The 14,952-nt window shown below is 29.1% G+C and overlaps 1 protein-coding gene across 3 annotated transcripts; it reads right to left on the bottom strand.

Moving 5' to 3' along the window:
- Positions 1 to 4,312: 4,312 nt before the first annotated feature.
- Positions 4,313 to 6,414, bottom strand: LOC114422330 (probable N-acetyltransferase HLS1). Of its 3 annotated transcripts, none has more exons than XM_028388635.1 (3): positions 5,876 to 6,414; positions 5,524 to 5,696; positions 4,313 to 5,423 (listed from the first exon to the last, which is right to left on the bottom strand). In XM_028388635.1, exons 1-3 carry the CDS (start codon positions 6,056 to 6,058, stop codon positions 4,562 to 4,564), a joined length of 1,218 nt encoding a protein of 405 aa, XP_028244436.1. In that variant the 5' UTR covers positions 6,059 to 6,414; the 3' UTR covers positions 4,313 to 4,561. The 3 variants fall into 3 exon arrangements, with proteins under 3 accessions (XP_028244436.1, XP_028244445.1, XP_028244453.1); XM_028388644.1 differs by having other exon boundaries at positions 4,313 to 5,420; XM_028388652.1 differs by having other exon boundaries at positions 6,133 to 6,414.
- Positions 6,415 to 14,952: the final 8,538 nt, after the last annotated feature.

The raw sequence follows: 14,952 nt of genomic DNA, 5'->3' as shown, positions 1-14,952 counted from the left end.
GGATCATCCCAAATTAATTACATGACCGATCCAATAATGAAATCAGCCCGGTTAGACCACCATATCTTGATTGAACTTATCCAACAAATAGGAACGAACCAAATTTCACAAGTATAAAAAAAAATTATATACATTTCACTTTGAGAAACTTTGAAATTTTAATTTGCAAATAGTTTTGCTTAAAACTAAAATTAATATATATTAAAGTTTATAAAGTAAACTGTAATATAAGAGTTAAGACCATGTAATGGCTGTGTAAGTTATGCCCTTATTTACTCTTGCTTTACAAATAAGTAATACCCTTTGAAATATTGCTTGGAATAAGATGTGTGACCGAAAACTATTCAATTATGATCACCTGGTGTAGATTCAGAACTATGAGTAAATATAATATTTAAAACAAAATATGAGGTGTGAAAGTTAAGTAAACTCTACTTAAAACTAATTATTTTCAATGATTAAAGAATCAGAGGCACATGAACACAACTAACTTCTCAATTATCTAAATAATTTGAGTTGAATTTTAACATGTTTTTCTCTTCCTTATATTTTTCATTGTTAACAATGTGTTCACAATACTTTACTCTTATAAATATTCACATTAAATCCTTGCCTCTAGTTTCTAGCTAGGATATTTCTCCGTGCTAAATTCGTTGAAGGTATTGATTAGATCCTTACGGATTTCTCAAGCCCCTATTTTGAAAGACTCCTCACAGAAGAACAAATGCAGATTATGTATGGAAAGCATGAGTCTGATCACGTTTGGCAAGGAGACAAGGGAATAAGAGCAACCCATTTCAGATAAAAGCTTCCCATTATAATTTGGGTATTGCTAATGTATCTTAACAACATTGGTTAAGAAATTAAAAAAGTATATTTATTATAAAAATAATAAAGGAACATAAATTTTTTTTATTAACAATACAATTTTATACATTGTGATAAAAAAATATTTTTTATTTAATTTTTTAATCGATAGACTAAAAAATTTGTTAGCATTTATCTTATTCCACAGAGCAAGTAGGTATGCTAGGTATGTAGTCAACTCCATCTATCCTTTTGATCGAGTTCTTCCTTTGACTTATAAAATTACTATGTTATCCTTTTTCCATAAATACAGGTACAGTTTATAGCTATCTCTATCCAACTAGGTAGTAGTCATGTCTTAACAAAATGAATGGCATACCCATTAGCCAAAAAAGATATGAATGGGGGTGGCAAGCGCCAAAAAGATATGATGAAAATGAAAATGAAAATGAAATGAAAGAAAGGATAATGCCACTTGGCGTTCACATTCATCAGTTTAGTGCATTCCCGTGAGAGCCTAAGGCCACATTTAGAGTTCTCTTTCCATTGGCCACGTGGCAATCACTCGCTAATTCACTCCCTCACCATTCCTTTCATGCGTTACCTTTACTTCACCCCCACACAAACAATTAAAAATTAATAATGTTAGAAACAAAACCAAACAATTTTTTTTTTATGTAGTTATTTGTCTGTCCCTTCTGCACAACACTTCTGTAGACATTAACTTCTTTACTGTAGCTGGTTTACGAATTTTAAGAAATAATCAGTTAACAATTTTTTTTCTAAAATAAATAAATTTATTTTTGTATTGAATTTTAATAATTAAAATTATTAAATATTTAATTCAATACAGTTACTTCGCTACTTGTTTTATAATTAAAATCGTTTTAAAGTAATCTTAACGCTAATTAATTTTTCTTTTACCGTTACTAAAGTAACAAATGTAATAAAGAGTGTGATGAAAAAAGGAAAAAAAATACTAGTAGAGTTTTTTTTTTTGGTGAATTAAAAATACTAGCAGAGTGAATAGGAAATATAAAGAGAAATTAACGTATGCTTATTCCTTAATGAAACAAGATACGATACATTTATATGAGTCTTGTTATACAATATTAGTAAAATTTATATTCTTAGTCTTACTCATTATTACTAGTACTTTCTGCTCTTTTATACAATAAATAAATTATAGTATAAAATAAAATAACACTTATTTCTTATAAAAAAAATACCAGAGATAATATTATATACAACAAGATACTAATAAACTTTGTACCAAAGCAATGCCAAAATGTGGTGGTTGTTTTTCAATACGATATATATTGTTTATTTTTAATGATTTTGAGCTTTTTTTTCCTTGATATTTTATCATCTTTTAGCAATTTCTTTTCTAATCAATTTATATGATGCCTATGCTGCAAAATCTATGTATTTTTCTATTTCTAAATATGGTGACAGAAAAAATAGTAATGATCGATAGGTATTCCTTTTTTTTACACACAATAATAGTTAATAATTACAGAAAAATATCATCCGTACAAAATTATTTTTTAGCATACAAAAATTTATTAGTGTGTACATGTATACAATCTAATAAAAAATTTGCTGCATAGTCTAATAATTATTGAATAGCTCTCTTCAAAACTTTGTACAGATGATATATTTCTTAAGATAAATAAATTGTCCACCATTTTAATCGTTACAAATTGCCTCCTATTATTGGTCTGAGCTAGTAATCTTTATGCAATAGACCACACGTCTACACCCACAAAATGAAAAGCAGAGATTCAAAATAAAGGTTAAAAAGAGTGCTTATAAACATATATCTCATTATCTTACAATAATTCATTTTCGCTCTATTTTTTTTTACTTATTTCTCTGTATTTTTTAATTATATCTATCGTTTTTCCTTATGCTTTTTCTTCTTTCTCTCCCTTTTATTCTCTCTAATCCATCCTGAAAATGATGTGGACGTTTACACTTTCAGTTTAAAAAAATCATAAGACATTACAGCTCCGTTATTTCTATTTAACCAAAAATGATTAATAAAAATATAATTGTCTCTATTTCTCATATATATTAATCTCATACGTTTATATGTATATTAAAAAATTCTCTCACAATAAAAAAAATGATACAAATTGTCTCACTTTTATCATATAAAAAAAACTAAAAAAAATCATGACATCTGACTGCTGGTACCTTCATATTCATTTGCTTGTATAACATTAAAAATAGAAACTAGTTAGAGAAAGTTACCATTCAATTCGATTTCAATGGAAAGCCTAAACTAAGTAACGGAATCATACAAGTCGCAAGTTCTTATTGCACCCAAAAAAACTGAAAAAAGCGCTTGTCCCTGTGATTGTGAATATGTTTGTCCAGTGTCCTCCGGTAATATAGTAAACTAGTAAAGTGACCCGTGTCTCAGGGGTCTCAAATTATGATACTAAAACATGTAATTAGAAAAGTCAGTTAATAAATATTAGTGATTATTGTGTAAATAAGGAATATAAATATGTAACCAAAAAATAAGGAATATAGATAATTTATAGTAAAAATATTACATAAAAGAGATTATTTTTTTCAAAAATGCAAAAGAATATTATGTATTACTACAGCAGTAATTTGGAGCACAATAAGAGCCATAGTCATTTAGAAAAAACATCCATTAGGCATTTGTAAGCTATGAGCCCTATAAAAAAAGGAATTCAGTAAAATAAAAATAAAAATGGGTCTTCTATATACATTTGACGCACATATAATAAGACTATTACATTTTTTTATCTCTCATTGTAATTTGAAAAGTCATAAAGGATGCAATAATATGTCTTTTATTGTATTCTGAAACAAATGTCATATAACAGTCCAAAGTAAAAAAAGAAAGTATCCAGAACATGTACTCATATACCCATATCAGTAGGCTTACATTAAGATTTAAAATGAATACTTAATATATAAGGGCTATTTGACTCATGCTACCACCATTAAAACATAAATGTATATAACAATATATTTTTATCTTATCACTATCATCCTATCTCACACTTGGTTCTCTTCTAATATCTATTGTATAATAAAATTACACAAATATGTCCCACAAATAAATCCAATAAATAATCTATCAATCTATTGTGTATATCTAAGAAATATACTAACCAAGAACTGAATAATAAAAGAAAGTTAGGCAAGATAAGATCCTGAGCTGGGGGCATATTATCAAAGGACAGAAGACATTGGCGTCAAAAAGGTCTTTAAGAAAAGATTAGCAACATGACATGCCCAAACACAAAAGCATATTGGGATTCACCCACGAGTTAATTTCCTGCACCAAAAGCCATATCCCATTATTGTTATAAAAGCGTAACATAGTCATATATAGATTCCAATATATTTTCATATTTAGTAAAATAAAAACATTATTATAAGTAGGCAAAAGTCCAAATTCCGAAAATCGATAGGTAAATAACACTGGAACCATTCGGTTGCGTTTGGGTGGAAAGGGATCTGAAAAGCCACATCCATTTACGACAAAGCTAATTCGTAACAACAAAAGGTAAGGGGGATAAGGATATATGGATATTTCTTCAACTTATCAAAACAAAAATAAATTCACATATTCCTCATTCTCTTCATTCCCAACTCCAAGTACGACCCTAACTAGATAATATACTTTAAAAGTATTCACATAATTAGAGAAAGAGAGAGGAAAATAAAAAGACAAAAGAACCAAAAAGGCGAGGTGGACGTTGACTTGTTAGACCTCTCTCGGGTCAACAAAAATGGACATGCCGGGTTGAGATTTGGTCCAGTCACCAACGGAACCGTCGCTGTAATCCTCGCCCAACCGCTTCATACACCATAAATCTTCACCCGACAGCATCTTCCAGTGGGGTATCCCAAACCTTAAGGGCTCGTTTGGGGACACTTCCGTGGCCAACACCCTGCACCCTTTTTCCATGGCGAGGTTGTGCGCGAACCCACACAGGGCCTTCACCATCTTCACGCCCTCTGGGCCTTCCCCTCCCAACCCGTACATGAAGTGAAACCCGAACGGCCTGAACAGGTCTGGCATCGATGGTAACCGCAGCCAGGGCAGGGCCCGGTCCACCACCCGCGTTGTCTTAGCAAGCGTGCGGCTCACGCGCGACGCACCACGCAACTCGAACGTGAACACTTCCTTTGAGTTCCACACGCTCACCATGGCCCAGGAATGTGGTGGGTCCGACAGAAAAAGATCTGGGCCGAGCCATATGTCAGACTTGTAGGACTCATTTGGGACAGCCAGAAACGTCCCTAGGTTCAACTTGTTGTTCAGAACAGAGTCAACGTCGCGTGGAAAAAACTCTGTCGTGGCAAAATGGTGTCGGTAGAGTACCTCGGCCTCGGAAGGGGAAAGACTTATGATTCTCACCTTTGGGGATACCCTTGCTGGATGGGCAAATACGGGGTTGACAAGGATGGAGGGGTTACGAAACTTTGAATACCCGCATTTATCGGTGAAGAGTTTAACAGACGCCAAATTGTTCTTTTCCGTTGTCATGTAGGAGTATTCTGTTCCATTATCCCTGAACCAAGTCTCCATTTTACGCACTAGCTTTAATCCTATTCCCATTCTACTGCATCACCAAAAACATAAATAAATAAGTAACACCTCATCCACAACATCATTTACTCTCTCTTGGTTAATGTTATATCAAACATAATAATCATTCTTACCGTCGATTAGGAGAAACACGAAGGCCTAGTATATATGCGACTTTGGTATACACTGGGACGTGTTTGGCGTTAGTGTTGTTGTGTTTTCCGTTTCTGGAGAGCCTTTTTCCGCATGTCACGGTTTTAATGCAACCTCTTATCATTCCTACTAATTCTCCACCAATCTCCGCTACCTGTTAAATCCACATAAAAATAATTATATATAATACTCTATGATCTTATGTTATGATCACTTCGTGATTGTTTAATCATTTTTCATTAAGTGGAGAGTGCAAGAGTTGGTGACAAAAATATGAGTGTGTAGATATATATTATATAGACATTGATTAAAGGTTGGTAAGTTAATATATACCAGCATTAGAAAAGCAGGTGAATGGCGGACCCTGCAAATTGGGTCGCCGAGCATGTCGGTGAAGAGAGAAAGCTTGCCGCTGGGTCCAACCTCACACGACCTTTCAACGGCTTCTACTCTCTCTCGGTCTTTATTCAGGTCGAACTCTCTCACAACCAACGTAGATGATAAATCCTCACCCATTTGAGAGAGGGTATAACAGATATATGCGTGGTAGAGAAGAAGATGATAATTAAGATGGGTAGCAAAGAAAATACCAGCAAGTGCGAGGAACTATTGTTAGCGACGGGTAGAGTTTTATAGATGGGGGGTGGGTTCTGAGAGTGAGCAAATTGCAGATTTTTCCGGACTTGTTAACGTGTGCACTGTGCTATAAGCAAGAACCTAGGCCTACGAAAGCTTCGAAACTTGAGACCCAGAGCAGAGGCCCAGTGTCGTACCAATTTGGAAAATCATAACTGTTTATTTAGTTGTAGGAAATAAGGAGCGAAGACAATAAATAAAAGAAGAATGGAGCTGTTCATTTAGATATTTCTGCTTCTATTCTTACGCAGAGGTACAATACACCCTTGAGGGCTTTAAATACTGAAATTTTGAACTATTCTTCCTTGCTGTTTTTAAAAAAAAAAAAAAAAAAGAATAGGACTAGTAAGTATTTTTTAGTTTCTCTCTCCAGAATCTACCACTTGCTTTTGCTTTCGCTTCGAATTATATATATAACGTTAAAATAATTGTGAATGCCTTTATCTATTTTAATATATTTTTCTTCCTCAATAACCGGTGTAGGGGTGGGTAAGCGAGTCGGCTCATCCTGTGCGTATAAGTCGTCTGCGTAAGTCCGTATTGGTAGTAGATCGAACCAGTCCATCCCGTATTATTACACGGATCAAGTAAATTGATTCGTCCCCGCCCGCGGGTCAATTGGGCCCTTAGTTTTAAAAGATTTTTAATTTTAATAAAAATACAACACAATCAAATTAAGTTCAATACAAATATAAAATAAATTTTAACAATTAGTGAATTATATCAATAAAATAAATAATGTCTTAATAAAAAAAAATCCAAAAAATAAATCTAAAATATAAAACTTAAATATCTTCAACAACAAATAATTCTATATTTGAAACAATAAAATCCTAACGTGAACAATCCGTGAATCCTGGGTCAAATTTACATAATCTACGAATTAATAACATCTTATTAATATTTTAAAAATATGACATAACCACGAACCGTTTAAAAAAATTAATCCACATGTGTGGATCATAAGTTTCCGGACCAGTCAATGGACCTGAGTCCATTTATCCATCGATAAACTAATACGGGTGATAATAATGACCTAAAAGAAATTAAGAAAATGAAAATGAATCAATAATATTCATTGCGAAGCCAAAGGAAGGGGGAAGGGGCAAAAGGGATGAGGAAGTGGCGGCTATGGCTGCGCAGTATTGTGAAGATGTGTCCTCTTAATTGAACTTTTAATCATTTATTTTATACGGAAGGAGGCGTTGCCATCATGACCCCATTTGTAATCATTACCTTTAAAACTACTCTCTTTTCCCCTACCACCTCTGCCCCATAATGTGTAATGTGTACATATGCATCTACTATAATCATGTGGAATGAGATGCACATGCATATTTCATGTGGGAATGGGATGGAATCTATACAACTACTACCATACATATCTATCTTTCATTCGACGTTTAATTTCAAATTTGTCACCACGTGTGTTATTTACCGTGTTTATCATGGATGATAGTATATACTAGCTAGTAGTGTGTTCAATATTGTGAACTGTTTGCATGCAAACTTGCAAAGGATGTGAGCTAGCTAATAATCTAATTACATACTCCCTCCTTTTCTTTTTATTTGCGGAAACGAATGTTGTTAAAAAGCAACGTGGTGAAACGAATATCCACTATTTTAACCCGTTCTTACTTATAAAGTATTTTAAACTAATTTATGTTTTTTTAAGAATAATTTAACTAATCATGTTAAATCTGTTAATTGATTATATTATTATTTTAAAATTATTTTTTCCTATTTCTTTATCTACTTCATTTCTTCTTATTAATATTTGAAAATAAAACAATTAAATAAAAATATATACCAAATAATAATTAATATATCTAAAGGTTAAAAAAATCTTATAAGTAGAAAGAAAAAGACCGAGTATTTTATTGTTTCAGTGCTGAAACCGCTGAGTCGCTGATTAGTGTGACTAACGAGCTGCAAAAGCGGCTTTCTCTCTAGCTGCTGCGGGTAAGATCGTCACCATTCGTATAATTAACCTCTGTTTCAAATTGACGGCTAGGATACTTAGTTCACGACCAGCTAAGATTTTATGTACTTTTATCATACTACTGATTAAAGCCTATGGCTATGAGAAATTTCAACCTGGGACGCAGACGCAGTCCTACTGTTTTTTTTATTTTATTTTTTAATTAGGAAGTACTACTATTATTATTGAGGGTTCTATGTAACCACCTAATTAACTCATTTTGAGATAAAATTATATATTTAGTTACAATTTCACTCAATCATTACTTGGTCCCCTCCTCATTTGGTGTTGGTATGAGATTGAGACTTTCTCTTTCGTTACTGGAATTTCTAGTAAGAGACAGATAAAGGCAAAGCCCTTGTAGGTGTTTATCTTTCTCCTATTAAAAAATTCCAGTAAATAAAGAGGAATTTTTTCCATTGGTATATACCTCCGTGATAATAAAGATACTTTCATCAAAACTCACACTATCCTCCATCATGGCATTCCCATTCCTGCAGTAGTGGAGGCCTTTGCTCTTCAAAAAAGCCTCAAATGGGTTCAATCTTAGGAATCTAGTCTTTGAAACATATTGTAAAATGATAAAGGATCGCTTGGATTCTCGTATGATAGGTCTCTCATTTGAAATTTTTATGATAAAGGTACATTTTATTAATGATTTTCTTGAGCACATGAATGAAAAATCTAATAAAAAATTTATTTGAAATCTTGATGTGATTATATCCTATTGAATAGGGTGGGAGTTCCTAATCCCTTCTCCCACCTTAGCAAGCGTTGTCATAGAAAAAAAAAATTGAATTGTATGACATATTTAATATTGACTTAAATATCTTTTTAATCTTTTAAATTTAGGTAATTAATTTTTTATCCTTAAGTTAAGAAAAGTTACTTCTAATTTTTTTATTTCTTTGTATTAACAGTGTTCTAATTTGTGGTGATTTCTTACCATCATAATTTTTTAATTTAAATTCTTCAAAATAATTCGTGACAATTTAAAATTGTAAAAATTGTAAAACAAAACATCACATTTCAACATTAATGTTTTTATTTTTATTCTTTAAAATCATTAAAAAAATATGAAAAAACGGGTACCACTCCATATGAGTCTAATATTTTATAAATTTAAAATTACCAGAAATTATTTTTTAATTTAATGAAAATTTAAATTAAATAAATATTTTTTACTATTAAAAATTATCACAAATTATAAAATCATAACACAATGAAGAAAGAAAGAGCGACTAAAAATAACTTAATGAAAATTTAAGGAAATAATAAAAATAATTATTCAAATTTAAAGAAATAAGAATATATTAAAGCCCTTTAATATTTTTACATGCTACCCTTATTATTATCGCCACTGAACTAATTTGTGTTAATTATTAATTACATGACCCAAAAGATGAAGAATGATGGCATCAGTGATCAACCCTTGTCTTAGTGCAAATCACAAGATAGTTTGGGATTTAAAAACCAATAATCCAAGAGTGAAGGAGCAGAGGACCTGCGTCACCAGTGATGGCATACGTGTAAGTACTGTTGCTTACTATACCAGTTTGCCAGTTTCATCGTATAAGTGCCAACCCAGACAGTTTTTTTAGCACGCAGAAAACCGTTTTGATCATGATGCATGGGTCATTGAAGGAAGTAGATACGTCACCAAAATTTTGGGTTGTAATTAATAATTAAAGATTCAATCATTTTCCCTTAAATAAACATTGATATTGTTGGGTAACTGCTCCACTAAGTGCAACTCGTGAAAGATAACAAATCGAAGGGGTCATTTTTGTTTTTTTCTTCTTCTAATTTTCTTTCTCATTTCAATACTAGTATTATAGTAATAATTTTTTTTATTATTCATGTAAAATATTTATATATAAATACCTAATAAAATTTAACCACATTATTATATTCATTAATATGGTGTGATAATAAGATGATATTTTATTAAATATTGATATAAAATATACTGAAAAATATATAAATACTCTTATTAAAAATATTAAAAAGAAATACATATGCAAAATTAAAAATTAAATCAAAATTACAAATTTTTTAAAACAGAAGACCAAAATCACAAAAAATAAAATAAGTAAACAAAAATTATAGATTAAAAATTACATGAAAGTAAAGTTACAATTTAACTTATAAAATATTAAAGCTTTTAAAAAAATGAGTAAACCCCAAGTTTAGTGTCAAATCAATGGAAAATTAACCAATCACGTTTTTTGAAAAATTATATTAGGGATACTTTTAGAATATCACGCAAAGAATAATTTCTTTCAAAATGAAAAGATTGTCTATGTGAATATTTTATTTGTTTTTATTTCCTTTAATTTAAAATACTTACCTTGTTCTAAAATCGAATAATTTCGTAAAAGAAAAAACAATAAATTCAATCTCGTCATTGATTTTATTTTTCCGTAAAACTCTCATGGGTGTTGATAGAAGATAATAAGTTTTTCGTTTATTGAAATTTATAGTTTGAAAAACTTAGTTTCTCATGTTTAATATATATTTTTTTAAAAATAACATTCTTGTGAAGTAATCTTTCTCAGAAGTATTTTTTTTAATCAGTTTTTCATAAAACTTTTCCATGAAAATTGTGAAAATTTTACTTTTCTATTTCTAAATTTTCTTTTATTCGAATAAAAATATATTATCCTTTATTAAATTATATAATATGACAAATAATTAAAATAATTGATTAAAATATATGTAATTCTTTGACTCCTAAAAAATTTATTTAATGAATAGCCAAATAAATTTTATTCCTTTCCCAAAAATATAATTTACAAGTTTCATAATTCGCAAAGGAATTAACTTATAAAAAAAAAAATTCCTAACAAACGGCTCCTTAAACTATTAACTTATCAATGTTTATTATATAAGCAGAGGACAAGTTTATTTCTTAATATTTTTATTATACAACTTTTGTTGTTTACCTTGCTGGTTAAGAAAGATAGTACAATCTACAAAAATAGTAAGGATTTCCAATTAATATAGCGGGTAGGTATTTTATCAGTTACATCTGTAAGTCAGCCCTATCTTATTTTGTTTTTAAAGTTTTTTCTTTTCTTTTCTTTTCTTTTTTACGAAAGTTTTTTATTTTGTTTTATTACTAACTTATGTAACAAGAATGATAGTAAAATATTTAATGATATTTTTCTTTTGATGATTTTTTTTATTAGCTGAAAAATAAGATTAATATTTTTAATGAGATTCACATAATTTTTCCCTGTGAATAATATTAAAAGGCTGTCCAGCAGGAACTGCAATCCCTAATTTAAATTATTTTTCTTGCTCTATCGCTGGGTATTGTTTTATTTTTTGTTTAATATCTTATGTTATCTCTGTCCGGAAAAAGGTCGAGCAAAACTTCATTATTTCCTGCAAATTTGACAGATTGTCGTCTGGTTTGTGGGTTATTTGAAAGCGCTTCTATATAAAGTTAAAATTATTTGATTCCCGTGTCTATCCTTTTCTTCCACACCGTGCAGGGGACGAATTGAAGTAAAACAAACGCAGAAATGATTCTCAATTCATATATCATGGTGATAAACTGATAATATACAACTTTCTACTTGCACAGTGGAGAATATTCATCCAACAAGAACGCAAAAAATATATAAATATATCATGCATAGGTCATATCAAGTACGGCCACTAATTTATGTAAAAGAAATATTCCGTAATATATAATTTGCTATTGATAATAACCAATGATAATGACAATAGCTATACGTAATGGGAGAACAGTATACGAAAACAGCAAGAAAATAGTGCCATTCTTTAATAATGATAAACTTGCGATATAAACAATCACGAAAAAAAGTATTTATTTTATTAATAAAATTAATAATTGCTTTTTAATATAAATTTATAATTGAAATAATTTTTTTGGTATAATTGAAATCAACAAAACCTCATTTTAATTTTGTTTAATATTTTTCTTTAGAAAAAATTAACAACTAAAATTAAATATTTAATTTAAGACAAAACTAACCTTTTATTACGTTATATCATGACAAAAAAGTGTGCATCACCGTCACCGCTTCGTTTGCTTCGCCAGAAGACCAACAAAGAGAAGAATTGAAAACAAAAAAGGATGAACGATTATGGTGATCAAAGGTGATTTTGACTTTTTCATTAAACTAGTATAATTTTTTTAAAATTATAAAATTAATATAATTTTCAAAAAGAAACTTTTTTTCTTCTTTCATTTAATTGTCGTATTAATTATATCATAGAATTCAAACTCATTACTTAGAATTTTCTTGATTAATCATTAATTATACATGTATTTAATTATATTCAATATTCATTCAACTAATATCCTAATTAAGATATTAGTTATCCGAAATTAAAATATAATAAATAACTTGTCAATTACTAGATCAAATGAAACTATTATATTTTTTATTGAGAACTTCCTATTAACATATCAAAGTAATATTAACTATTAGAAATTTTCAATTCAATCAATTCAATTGACATATCAAAATAAATGAGATTTATTAATCTTTATCTAATAAAGACCATTACATATATATTGATCTATTTAGATTATTGATATTTTATTCATAATAATTCTATGATAAAAAATAATTTAGATTAAAATTATAAAGTAGTTGTGTCTCATTATTATAATCTCTATCATGATAATAAATCTTTAATTTAATCAATAACGTTTCAAATTAATAATTTAATAAAATAATAAATATGATAATAAAATAAAACATAATTCTATAGTAAAATTGATAATATGATAAATTGTATGTTACATACATATTTATTCCCAACACTTTATTAATACAATTTTCTTTTATTCCTTTTTATGCAAGTAATGTTTGTTACGATTTACAGTTACAAGAAATATTTGTGAGATGTTCTGTAATGGTAAAAAAATGTTGTTTCAAACCTTTAAAAAATCATTTATATAAAAATAAATGTAAACAGTAGGCGTATTAATAATTTGTTATTCTTTTTTGGTAAAAAAAAATTCATTAACTTTGATAATAATTATTATAAATGGTTGTTTACCAACATTACTTAAAGATAACTATGAAAAAATTGTTAATTTTATATTAATCATCTTAAAAGTTATATTTATTATGATTTTTTAATTAATTCACAGTATATTTTTTTATACTAACAACATATAGAATTTATAGTAAAAAATAAAAGGAAGTAACACGTGAAATTCATCTTTTCTCATGTTAATAATTTTTCAAAAAATGAATGTAATTTGATAATTTAAAACAAAAGTGCTATTTGGTACGAGTGTTCTTGGTATGAATTTGACAAACTGATTTTGTGGATCACTTCCTTTATTTGACAGAAATAAATTTAGTGGAAATTTTATGAAAAAGTATGTAAAATAAGTAATAATTTTAAAATTTTCGTTTGCATCAGGATTTTCTTTTAGAAATAAATAAATTATACATAAAAAAGCCCGTGAACTTTCATTGTTTGAAAAAGGACCGTTCAAAAAAATTAATTTTTAAAAAATAATTATGACTAGTTATATATAAAAAGAAAAATATAAATAATTATATAAAAATATAATTAATTTTATAATTAAGATTATTTTAAATAAATTATTATTTTTTATTTGTAATCGATCATGTAATTGATTTTAAATATAACTTGTTTGGTTATATAATTAGTTTATTCATAATCAATTATATGCACATATTTTAAAAATAATAACTAATTATATTAAATTATAACTAGTTATAATATCAGTTTATGATTTAATTATTTATTAGAAATGATTATAATCAGTAAATACTCAAAACCATGACCAGCCAAGTTTAAAAAACCATAGAAAACCCAAGGGAAAAGAATAAAACGCATGTGGGCCATACCAGACGTTTTTCTTCTCTAAACTACGAAGAAAAAAGAAGAAATGGATATCTCACCTCCTGAAGTACAATTTTACCCTCCCAATTTGTCTCTGTTGTCGTTTCGCGTTCGTCTTACTAGGATAAACGACAACGACACTATCAACTGAACCTCCTAGCTAGAGTAATTCCGACGGATCATTGCAGATTATTCCATTCCTTAACCACAATCACAATGTTATGAATAACTCAATTGGTATGGGAATGTTTTAACTTAATTAATTACCTCAAGTGTAAGTTTTGATTATACATGCAGTTATGTGAGAAAGAACTGTACTGTTTATAATAATCATATCTAATTCAAGTAACATAACTTTTCATAGAACTTAAATAAATAAAATCAAAGAAGGGCTAGCACACCAACTACTGCTGGTTCAAGCCTTGCGTAGCCGCATTCAAGTGCTACCGTCGATCGTGACATTGTCTTCTCTGTGTTATTTTTCTCTGACCTTTTATCCTTCTTCCTGGTTTTTCTTTTTCCATAAAATCCAGTCATGATAAAAAAAAAAGGAGAAAAAAAAAACATTTCTAAAAACGCCCTTGCATATAAATCGTTCTTGGAGTTTTGGTTTCAGACCAGATCAGAAAGCAATAATAAAGCACATAGATCAATCGTTGTGAGTTTGTTTTAGCTTAAGTGTTTTGAGTTCAAATTCTATATTTCCATAAATATTTGAAGGAAATTTTTTAGAAGTAACTATGGAAGAAGTGATGGAGGCAGTAGCCATAATATTGGTGGGAGTGAGGAGTTGTGTTTAGGAGGGAGAGAAAGTCACAATGTTATCCTATTACTTCGAGTTTAATTATCATGTTCTATTGTTGGAATTGTTATTACTGAAAATGAAAATGTTATTTTTATAAAAGATGTTGGATAAATATTTTTAATT

The sequence above is a fragment of the Glycine soja genome, chromosome 1 (genome assembly GCF_004193775.1).
Source record: "Glycine soja cultivar W05 chromosome 1, ASM419377v2, whole genome shotgun sequence".
In the NCBI taxonomy this organism is placed as follows: Eukaryota; Viridiplantae; Streptophyta; class Magnoliopsida; order Fabales; family Fabaceae; genus Glycine; species Glycine soja.
Note: the sequence above shows the minus strand (reverse complement) of the source record. Positions and strands in the feature narration are given on the sequence as shown.